General features: G+C 43.1%; 1 protein-coding gene and 1 long non-coding RNA gene across 7 annotated transcripts in view; one reads left to right on the top strand and one right to left on the bottom strand.

Moving 5' to 3' along the window:
* The window catches only part of VIT (vitrin), a 56,289-nt gene that overhangs the window by 18,819 nt on the left and 12,067 nt on the right, over positions 1 to 25,403 (top strand). The window contains exons 6-14 of one of the 6 annotated variants that reach the window (XM_077175722.1): positions 4,411 to 4,488; positions 7,728 to 7,841; positions 9,591 to 9,791; positions 10,304 to 10,354; positions 15,088 to 15,126; positions 15,228 to 15,284; positions 15,879 to 15,941; positions 20,056 to 20,103; positions 24,499 to 24,561. In XM_077175722.1, the coding sequence (XP_077031837.1) occupies positions 4,411 to 4,488; positions 7,728 to 7,841; positions 9,591 to 9,791; positions 10,304 to 10,354; positions 15,088 to 15,126; positions 15,228 to 15,284; positions 15,879 to 15,941; positions 20,056 to 20,103; positions 24,499 to 24,561 (714 nt within the window). The remainder of the gene's footprint in view (positions 1 to 4,410; positions 4,489 to 7,727; positions 7,842 to 9,590; positions 9,792 to 10,303; positions 10,355 to 15,087; positions 15,127 to 15,227; positions 15,285 to 15,878; positions 15,942 to 20,055; positions 20,104 to 24,498; positions 24,562 to 25,403) is intronic. The other 5 variants (XM_054629454.2, XM_077175723.1, XM_077175724.1 and 2 more) reach the window with 5 other exon arrangements.
* Positions 941 to 25,393, bottom strand: LOC143693587 (uncharacterized). The gene is made up of 4 exons (XR_013181431.1): positions 24,790 to 25,393; positions 6,804 to 6,960; positions 2,693 to 2,752; positions 941 to 1,165 (listed from the first exon to the last, which is right to left on the bottom strand). It is a non-coding gene; the product is annotated as an uncharacterized LOC143693587 (long non-coding RNA).

Below are 25,403 nucleotides of genomic sequence, written 5' to 3'. Positions count from 1 at the left end.
TTTGAGACACTTCTCGTCCTGGGCTTCCCCTATAGCCTGCAAGGAGACCTGCACCCTGCCAGGGGTGTGCCCAGCCCAGCCCAGCTCTGAGCCCACTGCAGGAGGTGATGGCTGCTCTGGACTGAGCCTTGGAAGGCACCTTAACTCCAGCTATTGATGCATAAAGTCTCCTGCTCTTCACCCTGGAAAGCAGTGCTGCTGAGGGAACTGAAAGGCCTTTTGGCCATTTGAAACATCCTCAGCCTGAACCTGAATTTGTATCTCCTGAAATGACTTCAGGCTTATGTCAAACCCCATATAGCCCTGCTGTATGTATGCAAACCCTATATGAAGCAATTTGACTGGTGCATCCCAAGTATGTCAAGGACTCTCTCCATCTCTGTTAGCCAAATAGTTTTGATATCTAATCAGTGAAGGTAAATCCATCTTGCTTAAATTCTCATTCCTTTTTCCTCCCCATAGTATATACAGGAGCTCACTTGCATTTACCAACAAAATTCACAGATTTTAAAAGTTGGGGTTTTTTTGCAAATTAGATCCCCTTTACACCAGCTTCAGATTATCTTAAACCTACTTGCACTCACTCTGCCTTTGTGAAAGAGGGTTTGCTTGACCTTGCTTTCCATAAAAATTCTAAATCTAACTTCTTGATAAATTGGGCCAGCTCTTGCTGGTCTGCACTTTTGGAGGTTTAAGATAGGTACAACCAATTGATGTTAGTTAACTACATCATTCCTGGAAAAATCAACAGCTCAAGCAACTGAACAGCTACTAAAAATAATGTCCTTTTCATGTGAAAATCTGTAGACAGCAAAAGAGGTCTCAGAAACTGACCAAAACAAACTGTCGTCTTAATTTTGCATTCATGTATTTGGATGCACTTTTTTACAGTAGTCTGCCATGGGTATACCATATTATGAGAAGGATTTATTTTGGATGAGTAGGAATTTCCTGGAATAGCTGAATTGCTGCTTGTACTTGTTGCAGTTTTTTTCTCCAACAAACAGCACATTGTAATTCTGGCACATAAGTGGGAAATAGGATTTTTTTTTTTTACCTCAGCAGCTGCTCAGTTGTCATCCCATAAAACTGTAGAAATTCTTCCATGAAACTGTAGAAATTTTTTATTTATGATAATAAGTCTTTATTCTTAATTAATGAGACACTATAAAAGAAGATACAAGAGAAAGTTACAAGAGCATATCAAAGGAGATTATGAGAAACCTGGGTATGTGTAGGCAGGATGAGATTTGTGCCTTGTGCACTTAATTCTATGCACACTGAGTGCTCTCATTCATGACAGTAGAACTCTTAATTTATAAACTAGCTCAAATGTAAATCTCACATATCATATAACGTACATTCCGTATTTTATATAGGAACAGGAAGAAAACTTCCACTATGCCTACAGAAAATGTGAGAAATTTAGAACTTTAGAGAAATTTAGACTACTAAAAGCAGGGAGGCTGTGCTACTCATCTCAGCAGCCTGAGGCTGAATGCATACAGATCTTCTCAGAAAAAGAGGAGTTAGGGATGGATTTTTTATGATTATGAGTCATAAGAAGCCAGAGCTGCATAAAGCATTGCCCAATAAAAATATAAAGTCACCTAAGGCATTAATTTCAGGACAGCTTTAGAACTGAGTCCCCTATTCTCCAGCTGAATTCTCTTTCATCAGAGCAGACCTAGGTGCAATATTGCACCCTGGAAATGTGCCAACAGCTTATTCCTACTTAGGATATTGTCACCGAGTTTGTGATGTTTAAATTGTGAATGAACATCCACACAAAAGAGCACGGAAGAGGAATCTTTGGGGGACCCAGGGAATAAAGTGGCATGATTTGGGGGCAGTGGAGAAGGAGGTCTGTCCTCTGCAGCCAGCACACCAGGAGGTATGCAAACCCTTTGGTGTTCACTTTCAAGCACTGAAATGCCTTGGCACTCAGCTGAATGATTCCATTCAGTTTAGTGAGAGTTTTGCAGCTAGTGGGTTAAGAAAATAATCCTGAACTTCTGGGTTTGCTAGCCACAAATAAGCGTCAGAGGGTGAACAGCCACTGCACTCTAGCAGCCACCATGCCATAGCTTGCATTTCAATGGCCACAGCTGATGTTTTCATCACATTTTCAGCCCACATGAAAACACATTTTTAAGTATATTAAGCAAACTCCAACCTAGATGTAACTTTTTCCCAACAGTGAAAAAGACATATTTGCATTGCCCCAGAGAGCAGGGCCACATTCAGGTCAGGCATCAGGCCTACCTCTTAGTCACAAATGGGATGCAAATTGCTGTCAATCAAAAATCCCAGAATCCAGCCTCCCCACCCTAGCTGGTGTATTTTCACAGCAGCAGGCTCCAGGTTTGCATTAGAAATCAGTTTAGCACAGAAAGATACCAAATTAAGATCAGATTATCATGCTATTGTTGCATCCATGCATCCACTGCTCATACTGAAAGCTCATTCTCTGTTTGGGATAAAGGAAAGCATTCCAAAATTGTCTGTGATCCTATAACTTTTCTGTCTTTCTACTAAATTAGCAGATCTCCCTAGTCTTTCTTGGCTCTTGATCCCAGTTTTAACTCAGAGGGAAGTGGATGTGAAAGCCTGCTGCCCTTCACTTCAACCAGCTTCTGTGAGAGAAGCCCAGAAGGAACTCTTTCCAGTTTGTCCACTCATGCTAACTTACCAGCTCTGGTCTCTGGTGGATCAGTATTGAATTAAGTGGAGCTGCTCTCAGCTTACATCACTGTAAATGAGAAATGGAATAGCTTTTTTCATCATTAGTAACTCCAACTTCTTTATCTGTGGTTTTGTAATGACATCTGAAATTTCAAAGAGGAGAAAAACAAAGGAGATAGAGACATGAAAATGGACAAAAGACAGGGACTCTCCAGCTCCATGGACATCCCTGCTCATTAGAGTTCCTCTAGCATGTACTTTTCTTTGTGTGCCATTGATGCCTTGGAGTGGCCACCTAGAGGCTAGACAGAGTTAAGAGAATAAAGTAGGTGTTTATTAAAGGCCTTCAATAGATACACCTTGGGCAAAAGCCTCACAGAGGCTACACCCCAGATGGATGACAGTCCCCAGTTTCTAAGACAGATAAAAGTTTGGTCTATTTGCATATCAGAGATTAATTGTCCAATTATAGCTTCAGGTAATGAAGTCATATTCCCTGGGTTTGTTTCCTCCCTTGATTCACTTTTTGTTTATACTTTTTGGGGTCTGAGGCCTGGAAGGATTGTTTTACCTGACGAAAATGTGAAGGGAGCTTACTGATCATCTATATGGAGTTCAGAGTCATACATTAATTCAATACCGGATCTGAAAAATATAAAACCTAAAAACTTAAGGCATCACCATCACAGGAGAAACAGTCCCCAGTCCCCAGAAGTGGCTCAGTCTGTAGGAATTCATTCTGTTCAGTGCTGTTGGTCTCTGTATGAATTACCCAGGATGACAACTGACATGCTTGCAGAGCCATATGTACCTCCTGAAAGAATCCCCCAAAGGAATAGAGGAGAGATCATCATGACTCAGGTTTTGCAGGAGGTGGAGGCAGGTCTCACCAGAGGTGGTCCAGACACATGACACAGCACAGCATCTCATAGACAGTCACCAGGGTCTGGAACACCTACATCCCTCAGCTCCTAGAGGCCAAAGCAGTATTCCCTGCTGGGCTTTTCTGCAACACTTCTCATTCAGTGATGTATGTGACTGTAAAAACTGTCCCAAGAAATGGAATTGCATGGGCACAAGTGCTAACAGAGATGGCGTCTGCTCTGGCACAAAAGAGATTTGTGGTTTAAAGCTTAACTGGGAAACATACTTCATTGTTTCAAGACAGGACTCTCATTTTAGATCTAAATATAGGTACCATATGTTCCCACACACAAGCACAGCCTTCTCTCACTGTTATTACTGCAAAAGACTGTTGCCAGAAATGGCATCTTGCAGAAGTGAGGTCAGAGAAGAATGCTGTGTGCGTGATGAAATGAATCCCACATCAAATATGCTTTCCAAGTCAACTGCATAGTCAGGCATTGGAGAAGGCTGCCTAGGGAAGCTGTGGGTTTAATTAAAAGTTGTACAGATGTCTTTCAGGAATGGTCCCCTTGTGCTTAATATCATTTGAGAGCAAAGGAATGAACTAACTGGCCTCTGCAAATCCTCCCCAGTACTGTGTTTTTATGGTTTCTAACTCCTTTTTTTTGATTCTGGATTGAAGCACCAATATTTTTAGTGGTATGGTTTTGACATTCTACCATCAGATGAAAGAAATCTTTATGAAAATGAGTTGGGCAGTAAAGAAGAGGGATCTGATTCTGAATGCTTATGTTAGATGAGAAATTTATGAAGAAAACAGAATATTTTGTGATGCCTTCTAATATATATTTTTTGTAGAGGGCAAGCCAAGAAAAGGTGTGACATATCCATCGACCCTTGAATATTCTTCTTCAAAAAGTACAGCTGTTAAATCAGGCAAGTATTTGTGACTGACTATTCCTTACATCCATTCACAACTATCTGTCATAACTTCTCAGCTGTATAATACAAAGACATAACTATTCAGAGGCAGAAGTTCATGCATCCATTAGTATGTCATCCAAATCATTCATGGTATTTTTTTTATCTTAAGCATACGGAAATCATCTCAGACAATTTCTATTTTTTGGTCACACCATGTTCCACAGACTTCCGGTTCCAAATAGTTTCCCCCTTGCTTTAGATCTGTTACTGAATATGATGGTGTGCTGGTTATATGCAAGCATTTCAGGTTACACATGTTGTTTTCTGCTAATGGTACTCATGTTATCTCTTGGGATACTCAGTGCTGAGAGTATAACATTAAATAGTAATATAATACAAATGAAAGAGATGGTACTGCACAGCAGCTTAACTAAGAATGCCACAATAAAGAAACACTCTGTATAATCATTTTAGTCAGCATCCTACTCTGTAAGACTCAACTCAGTTTAAATAATTTAGTTGTTTGAAGAGGTCTTTGATCAAGTTTCACACTGGTAGCTGACATTCTTGTGCACATGGATTACCTCTGTTACTGAAATGACACTTGGTTTTTTCTCCCTGTTACAGCTATGTAAGGTTCAGACTCTCCCTTGGGGATGCAAACAAAAAGAAAATAATGTCCCATACTACAGTGCACTTCCCTTACACAGTCCTTTTGCTGATTGCTGAGCCCGAGCCTTCTTGGGCATATCCACAGCTCGCTGTGCTATAAGGAAATGTGCTGTATCTTCTCCATGAACTCAAATGCCTGGGATTGGGTGCATTCATCCAAGCTACAGAGAGGTTACTTGGAGACCTCTTCTTCTCCTGTAGGTTATTGTTTGGTCCTTGGAAGAAAAGTACAGAGCTCTTTTCTCACAGAATCATAGAATCATTATGGTCAGAAAGGGTCATCAAGTACAACTCAGCACTGCCAAGTCCATCATAACCATGTCCTTAAGTGCCACATTTTCATGTCTTTCAAATATTTCCAGGGATGGTAACTTCATCACTTCCCTGGAAAGCCTGCTCCAAAGCTTGGCAACACTTTCTGTGAAGAAATTCTTTCTAATATCCAGTCTAAACCTCCTTTGGAGCAACCTGAAGCCACTTCCTCTTAACTGCCCCATCCCCTACCTACAACCTCCTTTCAGGTACTTGTAGGGAGCCATTAAGTCCCCTCTGAGCCTTGGGATTTTTTTTTCCAGGCTAGAACAACTGAGTTCCCTCAGCTGCTCCTCTGCTCCTAATAAGACTTGTGCTCCAGCCCCTTCACCAGCTTCATTGCCCTTCATCTTTATATTTTCACTTAAACAAAAGCAAATTTAAATCTCAAAGCTGTAATTGTTCAGACCAAATATGTGCAGCTGAATTCCATGCCTTTAATTTGTAATACCTTTGCATTTGCAATCAAACATGTACAGATTTGTATATTTTTGACCACATATGCAGAAATTACTTGACCCAAACATTATGCTCTGCTAGAAGGGAGGGCAATACCTTGGGAATCTTGACTTTTTCTGAGAAATGTTCCTTAAATCACAGCTCATTATTCCCAACTGTAGCCACACCTGAAATATCAGCCCAAACATTTCAGAGCAGACCAGAGACAATCACAGCCAGGACTGAGCTTAGCAGGCTGAAAGCAATGGTCTCTTCCACCAGTGCCAAAAGCCATGTAATGTAAGAATCAGTGTAGAAATGGGGAACATCATCAGTCAGGGTTCTGTCACACAAAATACCAGGAGCTTTTTCCTGCAGCAAAGCAAAGACACAAGTCTTCACTTTGTTCCTGAATCAAATAGTGTGAATGAAATGCCAGGATTCTAACAACACAGACAGTGCATCCATGCAGAAAAAGGACAGGATTATCAGAGGAGCAAGCAACTGTTCTATCAAACCCAATGTCACTGCCTGATTTTGCCCATCCTTGTCCCACAGGTAGCATAGAGACCCATTGTTCACAATCTATCTTCCTCAGGCCCTCCTTGGCCCTATCAGCCCTCCTTAGATCTGCCACCTCAGCTCAACCATCTCAGCTGTTCTCTGCTAGAAACAGCTTGTCTTTAAGATAAAAGTCTCTGTAATATGCAGCCAGGGCCATTTTGTGAAAGAGGATTTCCTACTTACTTTTTAATATTAAAAAAATGCTACTTTTTATTTTAATTTAATTACAGAGACCACACTGTTCACTTTGATACTTAAATCCATTATCTGTAGGAGGCAAAAACAGTTCTTTGAGTATTACACTCACTGCTGTCAGATTAACAAAAAATCCTGCTTCATACCTGATCAGCTGTCAGAGATGCAATTTTAGTCCTCATCCCAGAGATGCCAGAGATTCACAGTCCCTGACATTTCTTTAAATGCTCCTGGTGGTTACAGTGCTTCTCAAATTCTGGGCACAGCCTTCCCAAAATTGTAACTCTTCACAGCTGCTCAAAACTATTAAAAGATGTTTAGAAAAAAAAGTACAAAATTTTAGGAAAACATTAACACTGCAGTAAATTCTCTAACAGTTTGATGCTGCCAAAAGAGCTAGAGAATAACAAAACAAAACAAAACAACAACAACAACAAAAAAGGGAAGAAGAAAATTCTCCAGTGCAAAAAAGCAGAAGCAGATTATTTTGTGAGGTAGTAGTAAATAAACTATAATGAGTATTCCAAGTATTTTGGTGTCTCTAGGTCTTAGAAATAAAAAAAGAACAAAAAAAAAATCTCCCTTTTCCTTCTAAGCCAGTCCATGGCATTCAGGATTCGGCCCCATAATGATCTCAAAATGTCAGGCAAGAAAGAAATACATCTGAACATGAATTAGTGACTGAAAGATTGCACATTAGCAAGTATTTCCCAAACAATGTACATACATCATGACCCTGGTTCTCAGAACATGCTACTGCTCAGAGGAAAAAAAATATGATGCATTAAATCTTATGAGTATTGGCTTGTTGGTGGCAAACCCCCATACTCCTTGCTCACTTCAGAAATTCTGTGAATACTGACAGGAGGTTTTGGGCTGCAAGAATGCCAGAGTTTGGCATGAAAGACAGGGGATGACTACTCCCTAGTTGTCACTCTTTCCCAGTAGGTAATAAAGCTCTGATTGGACTGCCAAACCTTCCTAATGGCATGTGGCAGGATGCCTTCCTTTGGGGACTGATAATCTCTAAATGGGAGACTTGAAATAATTTTCTTTATTTTTTTACACAGCTGCCTTTTCTAATGTACTCAATTTTGCTTCAGAGCCCAAAAAACCAGAGCAAGACCTAAAAGGTACGAAGAGTGCAGACACTGCTAACACATCAGAAAAAGCATCAGATCAAGGTAAGGGCTGGGGATCTTGGTGCTCTTTACAGTACCCAACCCACCCAATCTGCCTGCAGGTGCTTAGAGGGAGCATTCTGACACTGGTTACACAGACAGCTTTACCTCCCCCATCAAACCTCCTCTCCACAGCCCCTTTCCCACCAAACCAAACTGAAATGGAGCTTGAAGGGCTTCTGCTAATTCAGAGAAGAGGGCACTCACAGAGTTGAATTTCTGCCTGTGCTTTGGATGAGTTCAGGTTTTGTGAACTTGAAAATCTTGCATTATGGTTCTTGGCAATCTCCTATGCAGGGCATGTGCCCTGCAAACCCTTTGAAGATACAGTGAAAGAGATGGGTACCCTGCCTGCAGGAGCACTGGGAACAGCTTCCTCTTGTGTTAAAGGATCCACGAGAAACCCAGCCAACATGCACCAAGGCAACAGCTTTTCTTTGCTCTTACTATGCTGCTTCCTCAGCTTTTCTGATAATACTGTTGGCTTCCAGCTTCCTAGCTCCTCACAGGCTGGGGTATAAAGCTGGCCAGTGTGCCTGCTCCCAACTCCAGTAGACAGGATCACAGGGGAAGACTCACTGTGCCCTCTGTTTTCTCTCTTTTAGCACAGTTTCATGGAGCAGTGCACTGTTCAGCCCAAAAAGAGCCATTCATGCTGATTTTTTCAGCTGAGTTGTTTTGTTTTTCTTCTGAGCCCTCTTTCAGTATTATTCCATTAAAACTGTCTGAGATCTGAGTTTTTCACTGCCTAGCATTAGGTGATAATTAATCCACCAGACAGTTTCACAACGATGCCTTCCAAGAGGAGAACATCCAGAAATAGCAATAGAACACAAGCTTATGTTGTGCAGCAGTGAATGGAGTGTGCACCATTCCATTTCAATGTAAACACTGTCCCAGGCCATCCCCAGGGCTATCAGCAGAGAGGAAAGGAACAACACCAAGGTTAACATGGAATATATTTTAGGGCAGTTTTTTGTAGCTAGCTGGAAAAGAAAATAGTGAAGAACCTTTTTTGAGAAAATGACTTGGAAGAATCTAAGCTTGTTGACTATTTTTATAAGGATATTTAGGATGTATATTTTGCCACTAGAATTGTCACTGTTCTCACAACAGATGATACATTTTAAAAGTAGTAGCAACTGTGAGATGAGTCAATCTTAGATGAGATTGGCACCTTCCAGGTGGTGATCTCCCCCACTCTCCTCAGCCAAAGCCCTGACGTTCCCTGTTCTGGCTCTGACCCTCTCCCCCAAAACATCTTTATCTAAAAGTTGTCTTTCTGTCAAAAACATTTCAGTGCTGCAATTTTTTTCTGGTCTATGACTCAGATTGGCCATCTTTACTACCAGATGCCAGCTGATTTCCATTTATATGGACCTTCTAAGTGCTTAATTACACTGAGAAAGGATGATGCCAAAACAGAATCTGCAACTGGCTGGTTGAACCATTTCATAGGTCTGAGACATCTGTCAGTTTGATGAGTGTTCCTGGCCAAAGCAGAAAAGTGTAGGAGGAGCATTAATGCTGCAACAGGCTGCTGTCAGCACCCTCTGAGAGCAGAGTGTCACACAGGCACCTGCACTACACATCCACAATGAAGGCACTAATGGCTCCACAGATGAGGGTGCTTGTAGGCATCCTGAAGAGAATGCCAGTTTCTGGGTTGCCTTAAACATGGAGTGCTGCAGCTGCTGCCACTTCCATCCATGTCCCACATCCAGCCACAGTGACATGTCAATGTTCCTACAGGGGACACAGCCCGCAAAGAGCATCGGACAACTCCGGGGCCGACCCCAGCCACAGAAATGGCGACCACAACCCCCACACCGACCACCACAACGACAGAGCCTTCCACCACAGTGCCACAGCCAACCACAACCCCTGCAGCACCCAGAACCACAGCAGCTCCAGCCAAGGCCAGACCTGGACTGCACAGGGGCAGAGATATGGGTCAGTAGCATGGACGTTTGCATTTCTTTCCTCCAGACTGACAGCTCTCCTAAAATTTAAGGAACAAGATATACAGCTGGATATACCATGATTTAGAGGATCGTGAGTTCAGTAATTCAATGGAGAAATACTAGGAGTGGAAAAAAAAATTTAAGTCCAGCAGACCAATTCATGTGAGAGTAAGCTCTCCATTTGCAAATGCTGTGATGATTTTCAGATATAAAGTCAATAAATAGTTCTTTGATTCTCACATCTAGACTGAGAGATCAACAGATAGGTGAAGACTCATTTTAGAATTAATTTTGTGATAACTTTCAATAGATTAAAGCTGCAATATATTTTTTGTAACAGCTTTTGAATTTTTAAGATTAAAACACTGTGGAGGAATTCTCATCCTTTTTTTTTTTTTGCACACTTGATTTTCCTTAATCTTTCCTTCTTCATTTATTGTTATTCATTAGCATTGTGGGGATTTGCTTCAATAGCTGAAAATTAAAATCTCTTATTTTTAGGTTCTAGCAGTGTCCACCCAGCATATGCATCTGTGGTAGCTGCAGCAGCAAGTAAGTATGGTGAAATAAGTAAGTATGCCACAAGGCATGCAGCACAGTGGGTTTTAGGGCAACAATGATTCAATAAACTTTCAAGCCTCAGCAAACTCAATCACTGAATCCAAGCCTGGATTTAAACTGAAAACACAGATGCTTGTCCTGAATGTCAAAGATGCTGATCACCCACAGTTCTGAGGAAGTGTTTCTAGTGAGTATCTGCCCATTTCAGCTGTGACAAAAGGTGGGGTTTGCAAAACTTGAGACAAAGATTTTGCTGTTTGAATCATGTTTTCCTATTACTTCCTTCTGTCATACTCTTTCAAAGGGAGGCTTGGTTTAGCTGTAAAATACACAATGCAGAGGGCTGCAGAGCCACCTAAGCTTAGGGCTGAAAGCTCTGAAATGCTGACATACGTTAAAGCACTCTTCTCTCAAAAATCCCAGGCTGTGGTTCTGAGCCTGGCATACATGTGATGTTATTCCTGGCTTGCCACTTGTTATTGACAGCAGAATGGCAGCTGCTCAGAGCTCTGCATCTCAGTCCAGGAGCCTGCTCCCAATCCAGCCCACAGCCTGCAATGCAAGTATATGGAGGTGTTTTTCCATACACTGTGCAATTGCTCAGCTGTGCAGTCAAGAAAAGGAGAATATTTTCAACTGTTTGAAAGGTTCTGAGCATGGGGATATGATTGCTTTTGAGTGAAAAGGGAGCTGGGCTATCATTAGCTTTCATGCTCCAAAGCTATTTCTGAGTGCTTTCAACTCAGCTTTCCTCTCACATTACTGCAGTCATCCCCAGTGCCAAGTAATCCACAGCCAAGAACATGGCAGGACAAGTATCTTTTGGGTAATTCAGGTCTTGAGGGGAAGCACAATTAAGTAAAATTTAGCTGTGAGTGCAGAATAAAGGCAGGGGCTGGAGGGGTTAATCTTATCAAGTCAAATGTGCAGGTAGGTATGTGCATGGCAGGATTTACAGAAGTGAACACTATTCAAAAGTGTTTAAATTCTGTAGAAATCTGCATCATTCAGTACCTAATGTGCCTGCTAACTTGGTTCTGCTTGTTGCTTTCTTTTCTATTTCCTATTCCCACAGGCTGAGCACAGAGGAGGCCTTTATTGTCTTTACTAGCAATTAGGAAACCCTGTTTGAGGTTCCCCAGTCAGGAAGATATGTGTGTTGAGAGTAAAGTTTTGGCAACACTGAAATCAGTGGGAAGGTTGTATTTGCTTTAATAAGACAAGTAATTTAGTAAAAAAATTGAAAACAAACTCCAAACAAAACAAAACCTAAAAGCCAATCAATGACCCCAAAACAAAATCTTCACTAATTTTCCAATGTTTTCAGTGGTCACCTAATTGTAATTTGGATCCATCTTTCTTCACAATTTTCTTTACTAAAGTTCTAAGCATAAATTAATTCCCAAAATATTAAAGTGATCACAGCTAAGAACGGGTTATTGTGAGCTGGAGTGGTAGAGACCCCCTTCTGATTTCACAGACTTCATTTCTAGGATTATGTCCAGCATGTCAGTACCTGATATTCCTGAATTCTCCTGACTCCTTCCTGATTCCAAAGGACAAGAGCTGGATAAATTAAAAAATATAGAACATACAAATACAGTTTTGATGACACGACCACCAAAAAGAAGTTTTCTCTGTCTGAGGAGCCTTTAGCACCCACTGCTATTATTCAGGCCAGAGTTTCTGATTGTTGATATTAACCAGAGTTTGGCTTGACTGAACAGAATCAGATGTTCTCCTGTCCATCCTGCCTCACAGAGACTCACAGATCTACCTCCCTCTGTGCATTGGTAGTTTGCCTGCAAAAGACACCTCAAAAGTCAACAGCTATGAAACAGAGCACAGTCAGAATGAACACACCCTTTCCATTTCCAGCCACTGGCACTGGCAATAGTTCACAGGAGCAAAAGAAAAGCAGGATTTTTAGAGCATGAGATTTAGATTAGAGCATGAGAGCAGGGGCAAAACTGCTGCCCTAGTTCTTGCTGTTCTTTCCCCTTTATATTCTGCTTGTCAAAGACAGAGTAACGTAAAAATTAATGGAGACTCTGCTCCATTGCCAGACCCCTGCTTCAAAGATTTGATGTGCCAAAACTGCTAAATGAAAAAACACTGATGTGACTAGAGTGCCCTATGACAGCTGGTTCCTGCCTGCCCTACCAGGGCTTCTGCCTCTGTCCAACAGCAGCTAACCCAGCACACTCCTAAGGGCCACAGGCTCACTTGTTCTCTCCCATCCCAGCTCTTCAAGCAATCCTCTCTTGCACAGCAGATTGGACCCTAGATGAGGCTTGGGTCTAAATCCAGTGCTTCTCTGAACACTGCCATCTTAAATCATGTCATGATCCTTGGTGCCATGTCAAAGCACTGAGCTTGCAACTAAGCATCATGCAGCAATTTCCTGGGCATTGGCAGGTGAGGTGCTTTCCTGACCTCTGTGTCCAGGTGGGGTCAATGGCTGCATCTATTTTCTATTTTCAAACAGGGACTCCAAGCTGGGCACTGCCTACCATGGTGCACTACACAGATTTCATTCCCAGCTGTGACTTAATAGGGCAGTAAACAGAAAAGGACATGAGACAGTGGTAGTGTAAGTGCTGGAGAGGGCACTGGAAGCTGTTTTCCAGCAGGAACACCAGTAGGGCTCATGCCTTCAGGAAGCACTGGACAAACATTCCATCCTGGCACCAGGGAGAACAGCTGGTGTTTATTTTTGGATGCTGCCTTTCTGCCCAAGTTATCCCTGACTACTTAACCTATCAAGGGTGCTGACCAAGGTGCAGATGGCCAGGCATATTTTGTGCACAGAGTAGCTCCTTTTCTTGTCAAATCAGTTCTCATTATTCACAAGGTTCACTCTAACCTGCACTTAAACCGCTGTTCTCATCATTTCCTGCCTCCATGCTTCCTTGCTCACCACAGAACTTGCCAACCAAGATTTCTCTGCTTCACTACTTTGATTTTTGACATGGTTCTTGGAATTTGCCTAAGACTGTCCATCCCCAGTTTGTTACAGACTTCTCCTAGTCCTGCTTGGCCTCCAGCTTGCACAGAGCTCTGTTCTAATGAGCACATATTCCCATGCCACAGCCTCACTGGCATCTCAGATTTGAAGGAAGAACAAGCCTTGCAACCTGGAAGTGCAATTCCAACTTTTCCTCCTCTACCACCACCATGCTTGCCCCAGCCAACAGAAGCATGGCAGGAAGCAGCTCACTGCAGGGATGGGGTAATGTGCCTTTGGGAGGTACAGCAGGAGGGATCAGCTCTGTGGCCCAGCACAGTCAAAAGGTGCATAGAGAGAAATCCACATTGCTAACATCAAATTAAAATTTAAAAGTGGCATAAAATACTTGGATACTGAGGTAATCTCTCCTTTACCCTCTTGTACTCTGTTTCTTCTGACCTTGTAAAGAGTGTTAGATATACACTGGGGCTCAGTCATGGCAAACATGAGACAAGGGCAGCTCTGAGACCCAGAGTTAATTTTCTACCACCACTTTGGCACATACTGATCTCCTGTGTGCAAAGCCTGCCCTGCACTATCCCATACAGCACTGACTGCTGCACACACAGATTTTCCCCTCCAAATCTGAATAGTCAGCCTGGTGTAGCTGTGGCCCATCTGGAGCCTTACAAGCTTAGAGTTTAAAAGCCTTGCCAGTTTTGGCAGATGAGCCCATTACTTCCATAACAGGATCTCTTTGGCATCTGGAGTTTACAAGGTCTCTCAGGACAGCTCCTAGAAATCCCATCAAATGGCTTCTAGTGGCCTGGAAGGTTCAAGTTTGGGTCAAACACAAGCTGCTCACTGTCACCTAATTTTGCAATGTCGAGCTCCCAAGGAGCAGCAATTCCTGTTTTCTGAGACAACCATTCAAAATGGTCTCATTGATGACATCTTATTGATAAAATAACCTCCCAGGCCCCTGCCAGTGTTCACAGAGTCCAGTAGAACATTCCCACTGATTTCATCAGGCTTTCACATTAATCTTTCTGGGAAAACTAATGAATAAAGGCTTGTTAAAGGATAAGTTTGTTAACAGGGTTCTTAAGAATAATTAATGAAATGAACAGCATGACTAAAGACATGGTTTTCATCTGCAAATGATTTGAGCCTTTAGTATTTTTGAACAATGGGAATTTAATAACCCAATCACCTTTAAAAAAATCCTTTGTGGAGAAGACATGTCAGACACATGAATTCTCCCACATTATTTTCCCATTGTCTCATTACTTACGGTCTGCCTGCTTGCTCATATCCACTTAATCTCTGCAGAAAGGCTACTATCTGGTCTGGGGGGGTGGTTTTGGGGTTAAAACCTTCCTCACACAACCAGGACAATTGGATGGTACTGAAATAGAGATAAACACAGATCACCAGTGGGAGTGGGAGAAAGAAAAGTACAAAGGAGAGCAAATCACAGAGGTAACTGCAGATCTTTTAAATGCAGACCAGAGACTTGTAGAAGTAATATCCATAACTAAAGGGAACAGACAGATCTGTATGACAGACAGATCTGTATGACAGACAGAGCAAGACAGTCCTTTTTTAAGGAGGCTCAAAATATATCTAAGAAAGTCTATTAATGACAACTCTATATGTGAACCTTTAATTCTGAGAGCTATGAAGTGAGACTCAGTGAAAAAGCTAGGTAGTAGTAGTGCTGAACCAAACATGGTGTAATAAATCACACTTTCCCACTTTGATGTCTACTTAGGACAGGTTCAGGCTGCACAAGGAAGAGGACAGAATACAGGTATGTTTAAATTTAACAACAACCAGTAGATTTGTACTGCTCAAATACTAGAAAACCTTGTGTTTAAGTTCCATGTGCTAACCAATATAATATTTTCAAAGCATTCAGGGGCACTTCCACCTCTGCAAGTGACAGGAATATTTTACTACACAATACAGGTAAAGGCATTACAATCCTCCTCTATTTCCTCCCCACAGATATTTTTACCACTTACATATTCCAAGTCAAGCAGTAACTCACTGTTTTTCCCTCCTAACCATGTTCATAGCAGGCCGCAGTGAGAGGAGATATCACAGTGGTCATTGTGTGACAATAGTGTAACTTTAAAGGAAAAAAGATTGATTAAACATGGAATTGTTCTCAAAAAAGTAGTCTAAAATAACTTATAGAGGGCTTTTATAACATTTGCTGTTGCAAAATGAGAGGAGAGTGTTGTGTGTGTGTAAGTGTGCAGGACTAAGGCCTGACCCAGCTCACAGGCCCCAAGCACTGTCAGCATCCCGGACCCACTGCCACTTGCTCCAGAGGACCAGCCAATAGCTGCACTGTGCAGCACCTACTAACACTTAAACTCTCTTGCCAGCCTCTTTCAGCCCTTTTACATTAATTCATAGTTTCCATCTTCCTTTTCTGTGTGGTTTGAAAATGTGCAGAAGGACAATGTGGGGCCACTGCATCCCCTGTGATGATGCTCCTCTCTCCTCTCCCACTGGCATCCATTTAACCTCTTGCCTCTTTGTCCCATCACGCAGGTGCTCAGCACCAAGAGCCTGTTGCCACCTTCCAGAGGGCTGCCAGCTCTCCAATCCACCTGGGTGAGCAAGACTGCTAGCAGCAGGTTTTCCACTCTCTTTAACAGTTTTAGCAACCACAAATTAGCACTTGTACTGCACGTTGTTTTCCTGCATCCTGGAGGAGGACCAGGGCAAGACTCATGCACTGAACACCAACTAGCAGCTTCCTGAAAGGGAAAGGCAAAGCAAAGCTCAGTCACAGGTGACCTGGTGTTTCAGGCCGTGGGAATCAACATCTACAAATTGTTTTCAAGTTTTCTTATTTGTTAGTCAAAACAGGAAACAAACAACCAGCTCTGTGCAGCTTTTCAGGTCTTCAATAGAGATTGTTCCTGTAGTTCCCAGAAACCTCTAGGCTGACAGTGAAAGTAGAGGCTGCTTTTAATACTGAGAGTTGAAACATCACCTGTACTGTCTTCTCTTCCTGGAAGTGCAATTGACCCTTCCCCAGCAAGCAGCTCAGTGAGCAGGCACTTTACAACAACCTCCCAGGGGCTCCAGAGCTCTCAGCACACACCAAACACTAACTCTCCCATGAAGGACAGCAGAGTTTCTCAGAGACAGATTTTGTGTGGGAGCACCCAGGGTGGGGTGCAGGATGTGAGCTGGGTTGCAGCAAGGCATGCAGGGCTGCACAAAGCCCCACAAGAGCAGCAGATCAGGTCCAGGGGTGGTTCCCAGGATGACCCAACAGCCCAGGCTGCCAGGCAAGTCCCCAGCCATGGAGCAGGTCTGACCAGCTGAGGCAGGGCACCAGGTAAGGGAGGCAAGGTCTGAGTTGAGATAGCATGGCACTAAAAGTGACACAGGTACAAGGAGCAAAGGAGAGGGTGTGCACCTCTGTGCTTTTCCATGGATGCTTCCCACAGCCCTTTCTCACACACAGCCCTGGCCAAGGCAAGTGCTGCCCTGTACCAGTGCTGACCTCTGGCATGGGCAGCCAAACCCACTGGGAGGGAGAGACTGCAGCAGGTGAAGGTGTCCCTGGGCCCCGAGGGCTTTGGTGAGAACTGGGAATCACAGGAGGAGTACTGTGGCAGGGAAGAGCCAAGTGGTCATTCACATTGAGGTTAGAGGATGTTATTATGCAGGATATGTTATTATTTTTCCAAATGATTCCAGCCAGGTAATCTCACCCAGCAGTCTCCTGGTCAAAATGACAATTTGTAGTTGGCCTGGTTGCAGCATATTTAAAATGCACTTGTCCTAAGATGTACTCTATTCCCTCACTTTTCTACTCCTTTCATTTCAATCTCTTTCTCTTCTTTCTGTTTTTCATCTGTGTTTGTCTTTTTCATACCTTTTTGTCCATACCAAATGATATGCTGGCTAGTTCTCAGGCTAGCCAAATCTTTGCCAGAAAAACAGGAGAATACTGCTGAGCCTTACTTAAATCAAAGTCAGTATTTCACCCCACCTAATTGCTTAAGGCACCTTAAGGTCACCTTAAAGTGATTAAAAGGCACAAATTTTCCATCATAAATTATTCTGCTTTCTTTACCACAGAACAAGAAGGAAAAAAAATACAAACACATAGTTGCTGTATTCCCAGTAAGTCCTGATCCTTTTTTCAGTCTAGAATGTGGCACCTCAGATGTGTTGCTTTCTAGCAGCAAACTTTTTAACAATTAAAGGAAAATTCCTGAACAAGTCCTTGCTTTCTTGGAAAGGCAGGTTGATCTTCTTGATCCCACCAAGAGTGTGCAAACAGCAAAGATCAATTCTGAGAGCTTGGCCATGATGTTGAGGGACTTCCTCTCATCAGCTCAGGCTGCCAGAGAAGCGTGCTAGGAAACTGCCTTCCCCAACACAGCAGTTACTTGTACAATGCACATTAACTCCCTTGAAATCCCATACTCACTTAGTCTTGAGTTTTCAAGAATGTTTTTCAAGGCAATTATACTGAATAGTTTTGGTGGTGCCTTTCATTTTTTTAAAAGACATCAGTCTTGGAGTATCCTAAAAATCAACCCTTTTTTTTAATAGGCATCTTCAAGCGAGCCCTAGTTATAAAAATAATAATTTCACTTTCAGATATACATTTCATGAACAGCTTTCTTCATTATGTGTCTAGGACAATATGCAAGAAATAGAGCTTTATCCCAGATAAACAGGTCTCTCAAAAAGCTGTATGTTCTGCATATTTGCAGCCAGCCACTCCCAATCCTTGGTACTTATCTTGTGTTATTGGTACTTATCTTATTCATTAGGATAGTAAACTGCCACAGAAAGTTCTAAATGGGTGAACTGAGAAGACTGGTTGAAGAAATATCAGACAGCTACCCACAGGGATTTGGACAGACTAGAGTACCTGTGGACATCTGAGCTGAAGAAGCTGTTAATTGTAAATCTAGAAAAACCTCACCATTGCTCCTACTGATAGAAATCAGTCTTTTTCAGCATCTGCCTGTCTATCTGAAAAGCATCTGCTTTTCAGATGTTAAAGAAGCCTGGCTTCTGAGGGTGCTCCCTGACAATGAGGTGGCAGCAGAAACAAACCTGTGACACGTGAGATGACCACATTCCATTGTTCTGATCCTTCAGCTCACCTCCCTACATATGAAGAAGAGAAAAGAGGGCAAATCTTTGTGCAGCTCCTCAGCTGGTCCCATTTGCCGTACAGTTCCTACTGCTTTAAACAGGTTTGCCACTGCAACTCACAGAGCACCATTATTTCTACAGAAGACTCAAGAAGTGCAGGGTCTTCTTCATAATTTGCTCTTTGTCTGCTTTTTCTTTTCAGCTGGTCAGGATGAAAAGCAGCCTCATATGAATCTTCCTTTCCCACAGTCACTGGGTGCTCCTCCAGCCTGGGAGGGGGAACACACCTTTGGAGATTATCTACTCACAAACTGGTTTCATTCACATTTGTTCTTCTCAGTGACAGCATTCAGGAGACATGTTGGCCACTTTGATAACAAATGAGCATCAGCCCTTCTCTGTGGGCAGGGTCCCATGCTCTGCAACCATCACCCCTAGCTCCTGTTGGTGCTGTTTACTCATGGCTCTGCTGAAGGATGTATAAAACTGGCAAACAACACTGCCAGAATATAAGAATATCCCTCCTGGTTTTCCTCTTGTTTCTTTTCCCATTACCCAGGCCTGCCCTTCCTTTACCTGATTTCTGCTCCTAAGCAAAATCACAAAAAATCTTCTGTGTGCTTCATGATTGACTTAGCCCTTTGTTGTCCTCAGTTTTTAGATCCTTCATGGGGTGTTTAAGCAGTGCTCAGCATAAGGAGGGAAATTACCCTAGCAGTGTAATTCCTACCCTAAGGGAGACCACACACCTTATTCAGCTATCAGACTCATCCAACAAGTCTTCCTCCCAAAGAGAAGCTGACAGCTCCTCATGGGAAAGGCATTCTAAGGACAAGCTCACTGCTCTCTAGGCTGGAGGACACTGGCAAGCTCCTGCACAACTTTGTTGAAGCCTATATTGCAGTTCACCCACTGGCTCTGGTCAAGAGCATACCAGCTCTGTGCAGCTTATTGAGTCTTCAATAGAGTTAAATCTCTGCTTCCTGAGATTCCCAGGAACTGTTTCTGTCCTAGTCAGATGCAAGGGCATTCATCTGGCTGCAACCCAGAGCAAAACATCACTTTTGGGAACATCTGTCAGCAGGTTCCAAAAACAAAGACATTTTGGGGTTTATTTATAAGGGCAGCAATTTTGATGAAGTTATCTATTCCTAATAACTGGAAAGCAATTTTTAGACAATTTCTTTGTGTTTTGGTGGGCTGAAGGGATAGGGAAATCTGTAGGTGAGAGGTCCTCACAGATTTTCAGTGAAAATCTGTGAAAAACGACTTTAACAAAAAAAATATACTGCGGTCTCTGCCTCAGTATCAATGCAATTTAGAGGAACAAGATCAAAACAGATCTAGTGAGGTGTATTTAAAACCTTAAAAAAGGTTAGTGCTCTGAGGGCAGTGATACAAGGCTCCTAATTATGGCTTGAAATGTGCATGTAAAAGCTCCCAGGTTTACTGATTTCCTCAGCTCCTCAGTTGTTAATTTAAGTATTTAATAATTGTCTAAACTGACCTCTCTACATTGATTTAGAGCTGTGTGATCTCTAGTATTTGCACTACTAGCAGTAAAAGTTTTTTTTTTCTCTTTCATGTGTGAAAGCAATGGAAATAGACTCATGGAAACCTGGACTGAGCCTTTTTGACACAGGTAAATATTTAAAGCATCTAGTAACTAGTCTGGGAATAAGTGGTTTCCATCACACATGGGTAAAGCTAAATCTATTCATCAGGCCCACGACACTGGAGATAACAATCTTGTTTTAAGAAGTAATTACAGCATTTTAAATTGTAAATAAGGTATGTTGTTTACATCTTAGCAGATTATTCTGTGCTTTTGTCACTCTTGAATTCCTGCTTAAAGGAAGAGAGGAGCTCTGGAAAGAGTTGGCAGCTGCACTACAGGAAAGGGATTCTAGCTACTGAAATCCATTTGTAAATGAGAAGGTATTTTGGGAATGCCACAGCTGAGATCACAGCTTAGAGCTGCAATCAGTGAAGAACATGACAGATTATCCTGATGTCAATGTACTTAGGGAAGACATTCAGATAAGAAAAGGAGGGTTTGTGTCAAACGTAAAGAATAATGAACATCGTTGAAATTTTCTGACATTTTATCCTTCAAAAATGACAATATGGAGATAAGAATATTTTATGAGCACTGGTAAAGGAAAAAAACCCCTACATTTGTAACAGGCTCTAGTAGCAACAAGACCAAGACTTGTGCAACCCTTAATCAGGAGCAGCTTCCAACTGCAGATTTAACAGCTCCCTTTCCTCGGGAACATTAAAGCAGACTGCACAAGATACAGACCAATTCATGACATGGCACTCTGCTCTTCCCAGGGGCCTCACCAATACAAGAGGTCTTTCCCACCATGGGTTTTGATGCTGGAGAGGGCTGTGCTGGTGGCCCTTGTAAAGGCCATTCCCTTGAATATTCTTCTTACTTCAAAGCCACTAGTGTGCTTATTCAGGGAAAGCTACAACATGAGGGCCAGGGTGCAGAGGGATATTTTGAGGCAGAAAATGACAGATTGCATTAAATGCAATGAAAGGTTGGGCATGGGGGAAGGGATGTTTTATTAATAGTTTCTCAGCAACTGAAGAGCCAGCATAGACTAGTGTGATAAAGTCTGATGGATTCAGATTGTCACTTCAAAGGAGTGGTTTCTGGCGTGGATGTAATCACTGCTGTCTTACTTATATGAATGGGAAGTTTAATCAGTATGGACAGCTATGACAATCAGTGAAGGGAACTCTAATTAGCATGGCGTAGACTGCCCATGCAGCGAGTTGAAATTCCCATGGCAATACCAACAATAAACTGGACTGGCAGAACAGGGAGGCCCATAGAGACTGACCACCTCCCCAATTAGTTGGGGAAGAGTATTTGGTGGGTGACCTTATTGTTCCACTATGCACAAACCAGACAGCTGACCCACAACCTTCAAGACCTGATAATTGCACTGGCAAATAAAAATGAAAAAAAGCAGCACTGCCTACGCATGAGTTTTCCATGCTGACAAAGCTAATGTCAGCTGTATGCCTGGGGACAGAATATGGATCTTACAGGATAGATAAGTGCATGAGGCAAATAGCTATCTATGAATTATCCTTCATATACAATTTAGTTGCTAAAATGGATGGCACATGTTAATTTCTAATTTCACTACAGTGTTAAATCCACCTACTTTCTGTTCTGCAAATAAGGCAAGGTTGGGGGGGGGGGAATGCACATATGGGATACCAAGCTGACACATGTAAGATATGCAGTGTGCAGGCTGCAGGATGAAGTGTGGCTTTGGTCTGTTGCTGAAGAACTATTATGTGTCTGTGTAATTAAAGCCTGCACTGGAATATACACAGTCATAAGGCAGGCTGATGACTATTTTAAGTTAAAAAAAAAAACAAACAATCATTTTCATCCATGTGGTTGACAAAGAGAGGCTGTGCATGGCCAAGTCATGTTGCCTTTAAACTTCCACATCAGATAAACTAACCATAGACTTGCATAAGACTTGCCTTCCTTCAAAGGCAGGTTTGGTTTGTGTCAGCAAGACTTCAGGCCTGAGAGAGGTCAGAAATGTTTCCTGCAGCAGATACCACTGGATGGAATTGTTTGGTGTCACCCCTGTTCCACACTATTTTTCCTCAGTCAGGAACAGGTGGCCAGCCTCAGGCAGTGCTGCCCTAGCACCATCACTCTACCTCTGCCTGCTGGTGTTTCCTCCATCCAAATGGGCTTCCATAGGCAAACACACAACACCAGGTGCACTCTTCCCTGTTCCCTGCCTGGGAGCTCATCCCCAGTGTGCAAGACAAGAGGCACGAGCCAGCAGAGTGCTGGACAACAGCTCCAGCCGTAAAAGATGAGGTCAGTCAGAGCCTGGCTTGCCAGTCTGCTTTTGAATGCATCCAGCCTGCCCTGGCACAAGAGGGCCAGCTCCACTAACTGTGGAGAGGCTTTTCTGTCACAAGAGCCAGTGCCAGGGTGGGTGGAGAGCTCCTGTTCCCAGTCCAGAAAGTATCCTGTCCAAAGTTGGGGCAGGAGCACAGGGAAGCTGCACGTGGGTCTGCAGGCACCACATACACAGTGACAAAAGCAGCACCAGCCCTGGGGCTCTCCTAACCTGGCCAGACATAGCAGGGAAATCCTCAAACAAAGCACACAAAGCAATCACCAACTCTTGCTGTAAACAAAGTAGGGCAACTCTCTGTGCTCTTTGCCTGCTTCACTCACAGGCAGCCCCGTGGGCTCCCATACAAGGCCAAGCCCAGTGCTCCAGCCAGCTCCACATCCTGGCTCTAGCAACAGGCAACAGCAGATGCCTGGGGACAAGCAAAGCAGAGGGAAATCACTGCTTTGGTGCTGCTGTTAGCAGCTCTATTTGGTCCCTGCAGCAGAAACTTTCTACACTGGCAGCTGAATTCCAAAGTGAGAAGCCAAAGCACCCCTGTCTGGTACGGATGCTGCCGTGTGCTGAAGCCTCCCAGCAGGGACCAGGTACCAATCAGGTCAGCTTTACACCAGGTCCTGCACACTCAGAATTAATACAGACATGGCCCCTGACCCAAAACTATGTGCAGCTTCAGCATGCAGCTAGAAGGACTCAAAAATGTTGTATTTGACAATTATGAGAGGTAAAATTTTAGACTTAACTGGAATAGAAATAGGAGTGGTTACAGAGGGGGATGGAGCTGGTACTTTCCTCCATTTTCTTCACAGTACTCTGCCTTATTATGGTTTGGTCCTTAATACCTTCAGCAACCAGCTTTGTATGTCACATCTTCCATCATATTTAGGTGGTGACCTTCCCTGATGTCCCTTTACAAACACTGATGCTCTCATGCTTGGCTTGCTCATGGCTGGCTGGTGTGGAGAGGCAAACTCTGTGGTACCTAGTAATTTCTCATACTTTTCTTTATAGAGCTCACACTTTCTAAAATTACCTTTTCACTGTGCCTCTGAAGTCAGTAATCTTTCCTCAACTTACTTGGTGATGAAGATTTAAGGAAGTCTTCCTCCTAGTTTTCTTTAAAAATCTAACATGCAGTTTACAAAAATATTAAGCTGTTCTACTGTTCTTTAGACTAACAGCTTTCTTGGTGAGTGTTCAGTTGTAGCTCATCTGATCATTGCTGTCTCTTTTGAGGATTATCCCAGCTAAATCCCCTTAATCTTGTCATGCTTTACTGAAAAGACACAGTTCTTTGCCCTTGCTTGGAAGGGAGATGCTGGACTGTAGGAGAGTCTTGACAGACATTCAAGTCATGAGTGAAGTTCAGCATTTTTAGACCTAAAGCCAGCCTGATGGTGTCCTGTGAGTCAGTACCTTTCACAAGGACATCAACTCACCTTTTCAAGGCTGCTACCACCCAAATACTTCACTAGAATCCACTGGTGACCCATGAGACTTTCCCTTGACTTAACCATAGCTCTGTTACCCTGTTTCTTTTGTGCTTTGCAAAATAACCCAGACTTCTGGGGGCACCTGAGGAGCTGTGGCTTGCATTGCTTCCCCAGCTGTAATGAGCTGGAGTCAGCTGCTGCCTGTGCTTTCCTCTCCAGACAGAAAACAACATGATAAATCTGTGGCTTATCCTCTTCAGATATTGTGCAGCTCATTGTAAGGCACAGTGAGCCAGTGGGGTGGCAGTGCTGGTTTTCAGGAGAAGATTGCTGGGAGTCACCATCCCACACCATGGCCACCAGCCACACTCAGCTCCTGAGGAGGCCACTACTTGTGCATGATGCTCCCAAGCCCTTGCAGTTAGGGAACTGACTCCCAAAGGGGAACATCTCAAAGTAGGTGCTAGGAGAGATTTTGGTGGCATTCCTAGAAATGTCTCTGCTCTTGTTTTACCCCAACAGTGATGTAGATGAAAAAAGGTAAGCTCCAAGGATGTCCTCCCCATCCCCATTTCCCTCCCACATCAATCCTCAGGCCAGGGGGTCTCTGCAGTGACCCTGTTCCCCATTTCCTTAAAGAGCAAGGGCAGCTACCAAGCACATACTGATAGAGCCTTTCCTTTCTCTGTTTAGGCTTCACTTCAAAGGAAGAATTGAATCCAAAGCCACTGGAACCCATCTCCCAGGGGAATCAGAGTATGTACTTTAGAATTAACTTCATAATTAAGTGACATTATTAATTACATATTGCTAGAATGCATTCAAATTAAATAGCAAAAGGTAAGTTTTCAAGAAAGCCTAAGAAAATGCATGAGCACATTTTTCCCTTGCAGAGAAAAAGTGAGCACTCTCTGCTGACCCCTCATACACAGAACTGGCTTTTGCTTCTACAGGGAAGGAAATAACAGCCAAAATTTAGCTTACCTGGGCAGTGAGATGGTGGCTGCTCCCTATCACCTCTTCCCAGGCAGTATCAGCTCCAGGCTCCCAGCAGAGCTTCTTCACTCAGGTGCTTTGGTGGCAGAGGACAGCAATCCAGTGTGCTGCAGAGCAGGCTCCCATGGCTATGCTGTGTGCAGGCACCCTTCTCACAGCAGTGGGTGGGAGGGAAGGAAACCACCTGAGAAAGGGACCCAACGCCTGCCACAGCCAGGAGGGAGAGGATGCAGAGGGATCCTCAAGGACCACCCAAGTTCAGAGAAGAAAATGCAGGTTCCTCTACTCTGAAATCTTCTACAGCCCTTTAAAAAGTCAGATTTACCCATTATTCCATCTTTAGTTGAGGCCCAAAGTAGCACAAGAAAGAGAAAGCAAGTTCTTAGTGGAGAGATGGGGTTGCCTGCCACCTCTTCATTAGAAGCCACCCCAAAGAGAAGGTTCACCCTTCCAACAGTGCCTGGGTCCTCTCTTGCCCATCCTTGGGCAGCTGAACACTGTCTGGACTCTTTACAGTAACTACTGAACCAAATGTCTATGTATTCCCAGGCATTCCTCTTAATATTTGAAGAATTATTTTCCTATCAAAGATGTCAAATACA

This window comes from Agelaius phoeniceus, chromosome 3 (assembly GCF_051311805.1).
Source record: "Agelaius phoeniceus isolate bAgePho1 chromosome 3, bAgePho1.hap1, whole genome shotgun sequence".
NCBI classification, from domain to species: Eukaryota; Metazoa; Chordata; class Aves; order Passeriformes; family Icteridae; genus Agelaius; species Agelaius phoeniceus.
The sequence above is the reverse complement of the archived record's forward strand: the minus strand, read 5'-3'. Positions and strand labels throughout refer to the sequence as shown.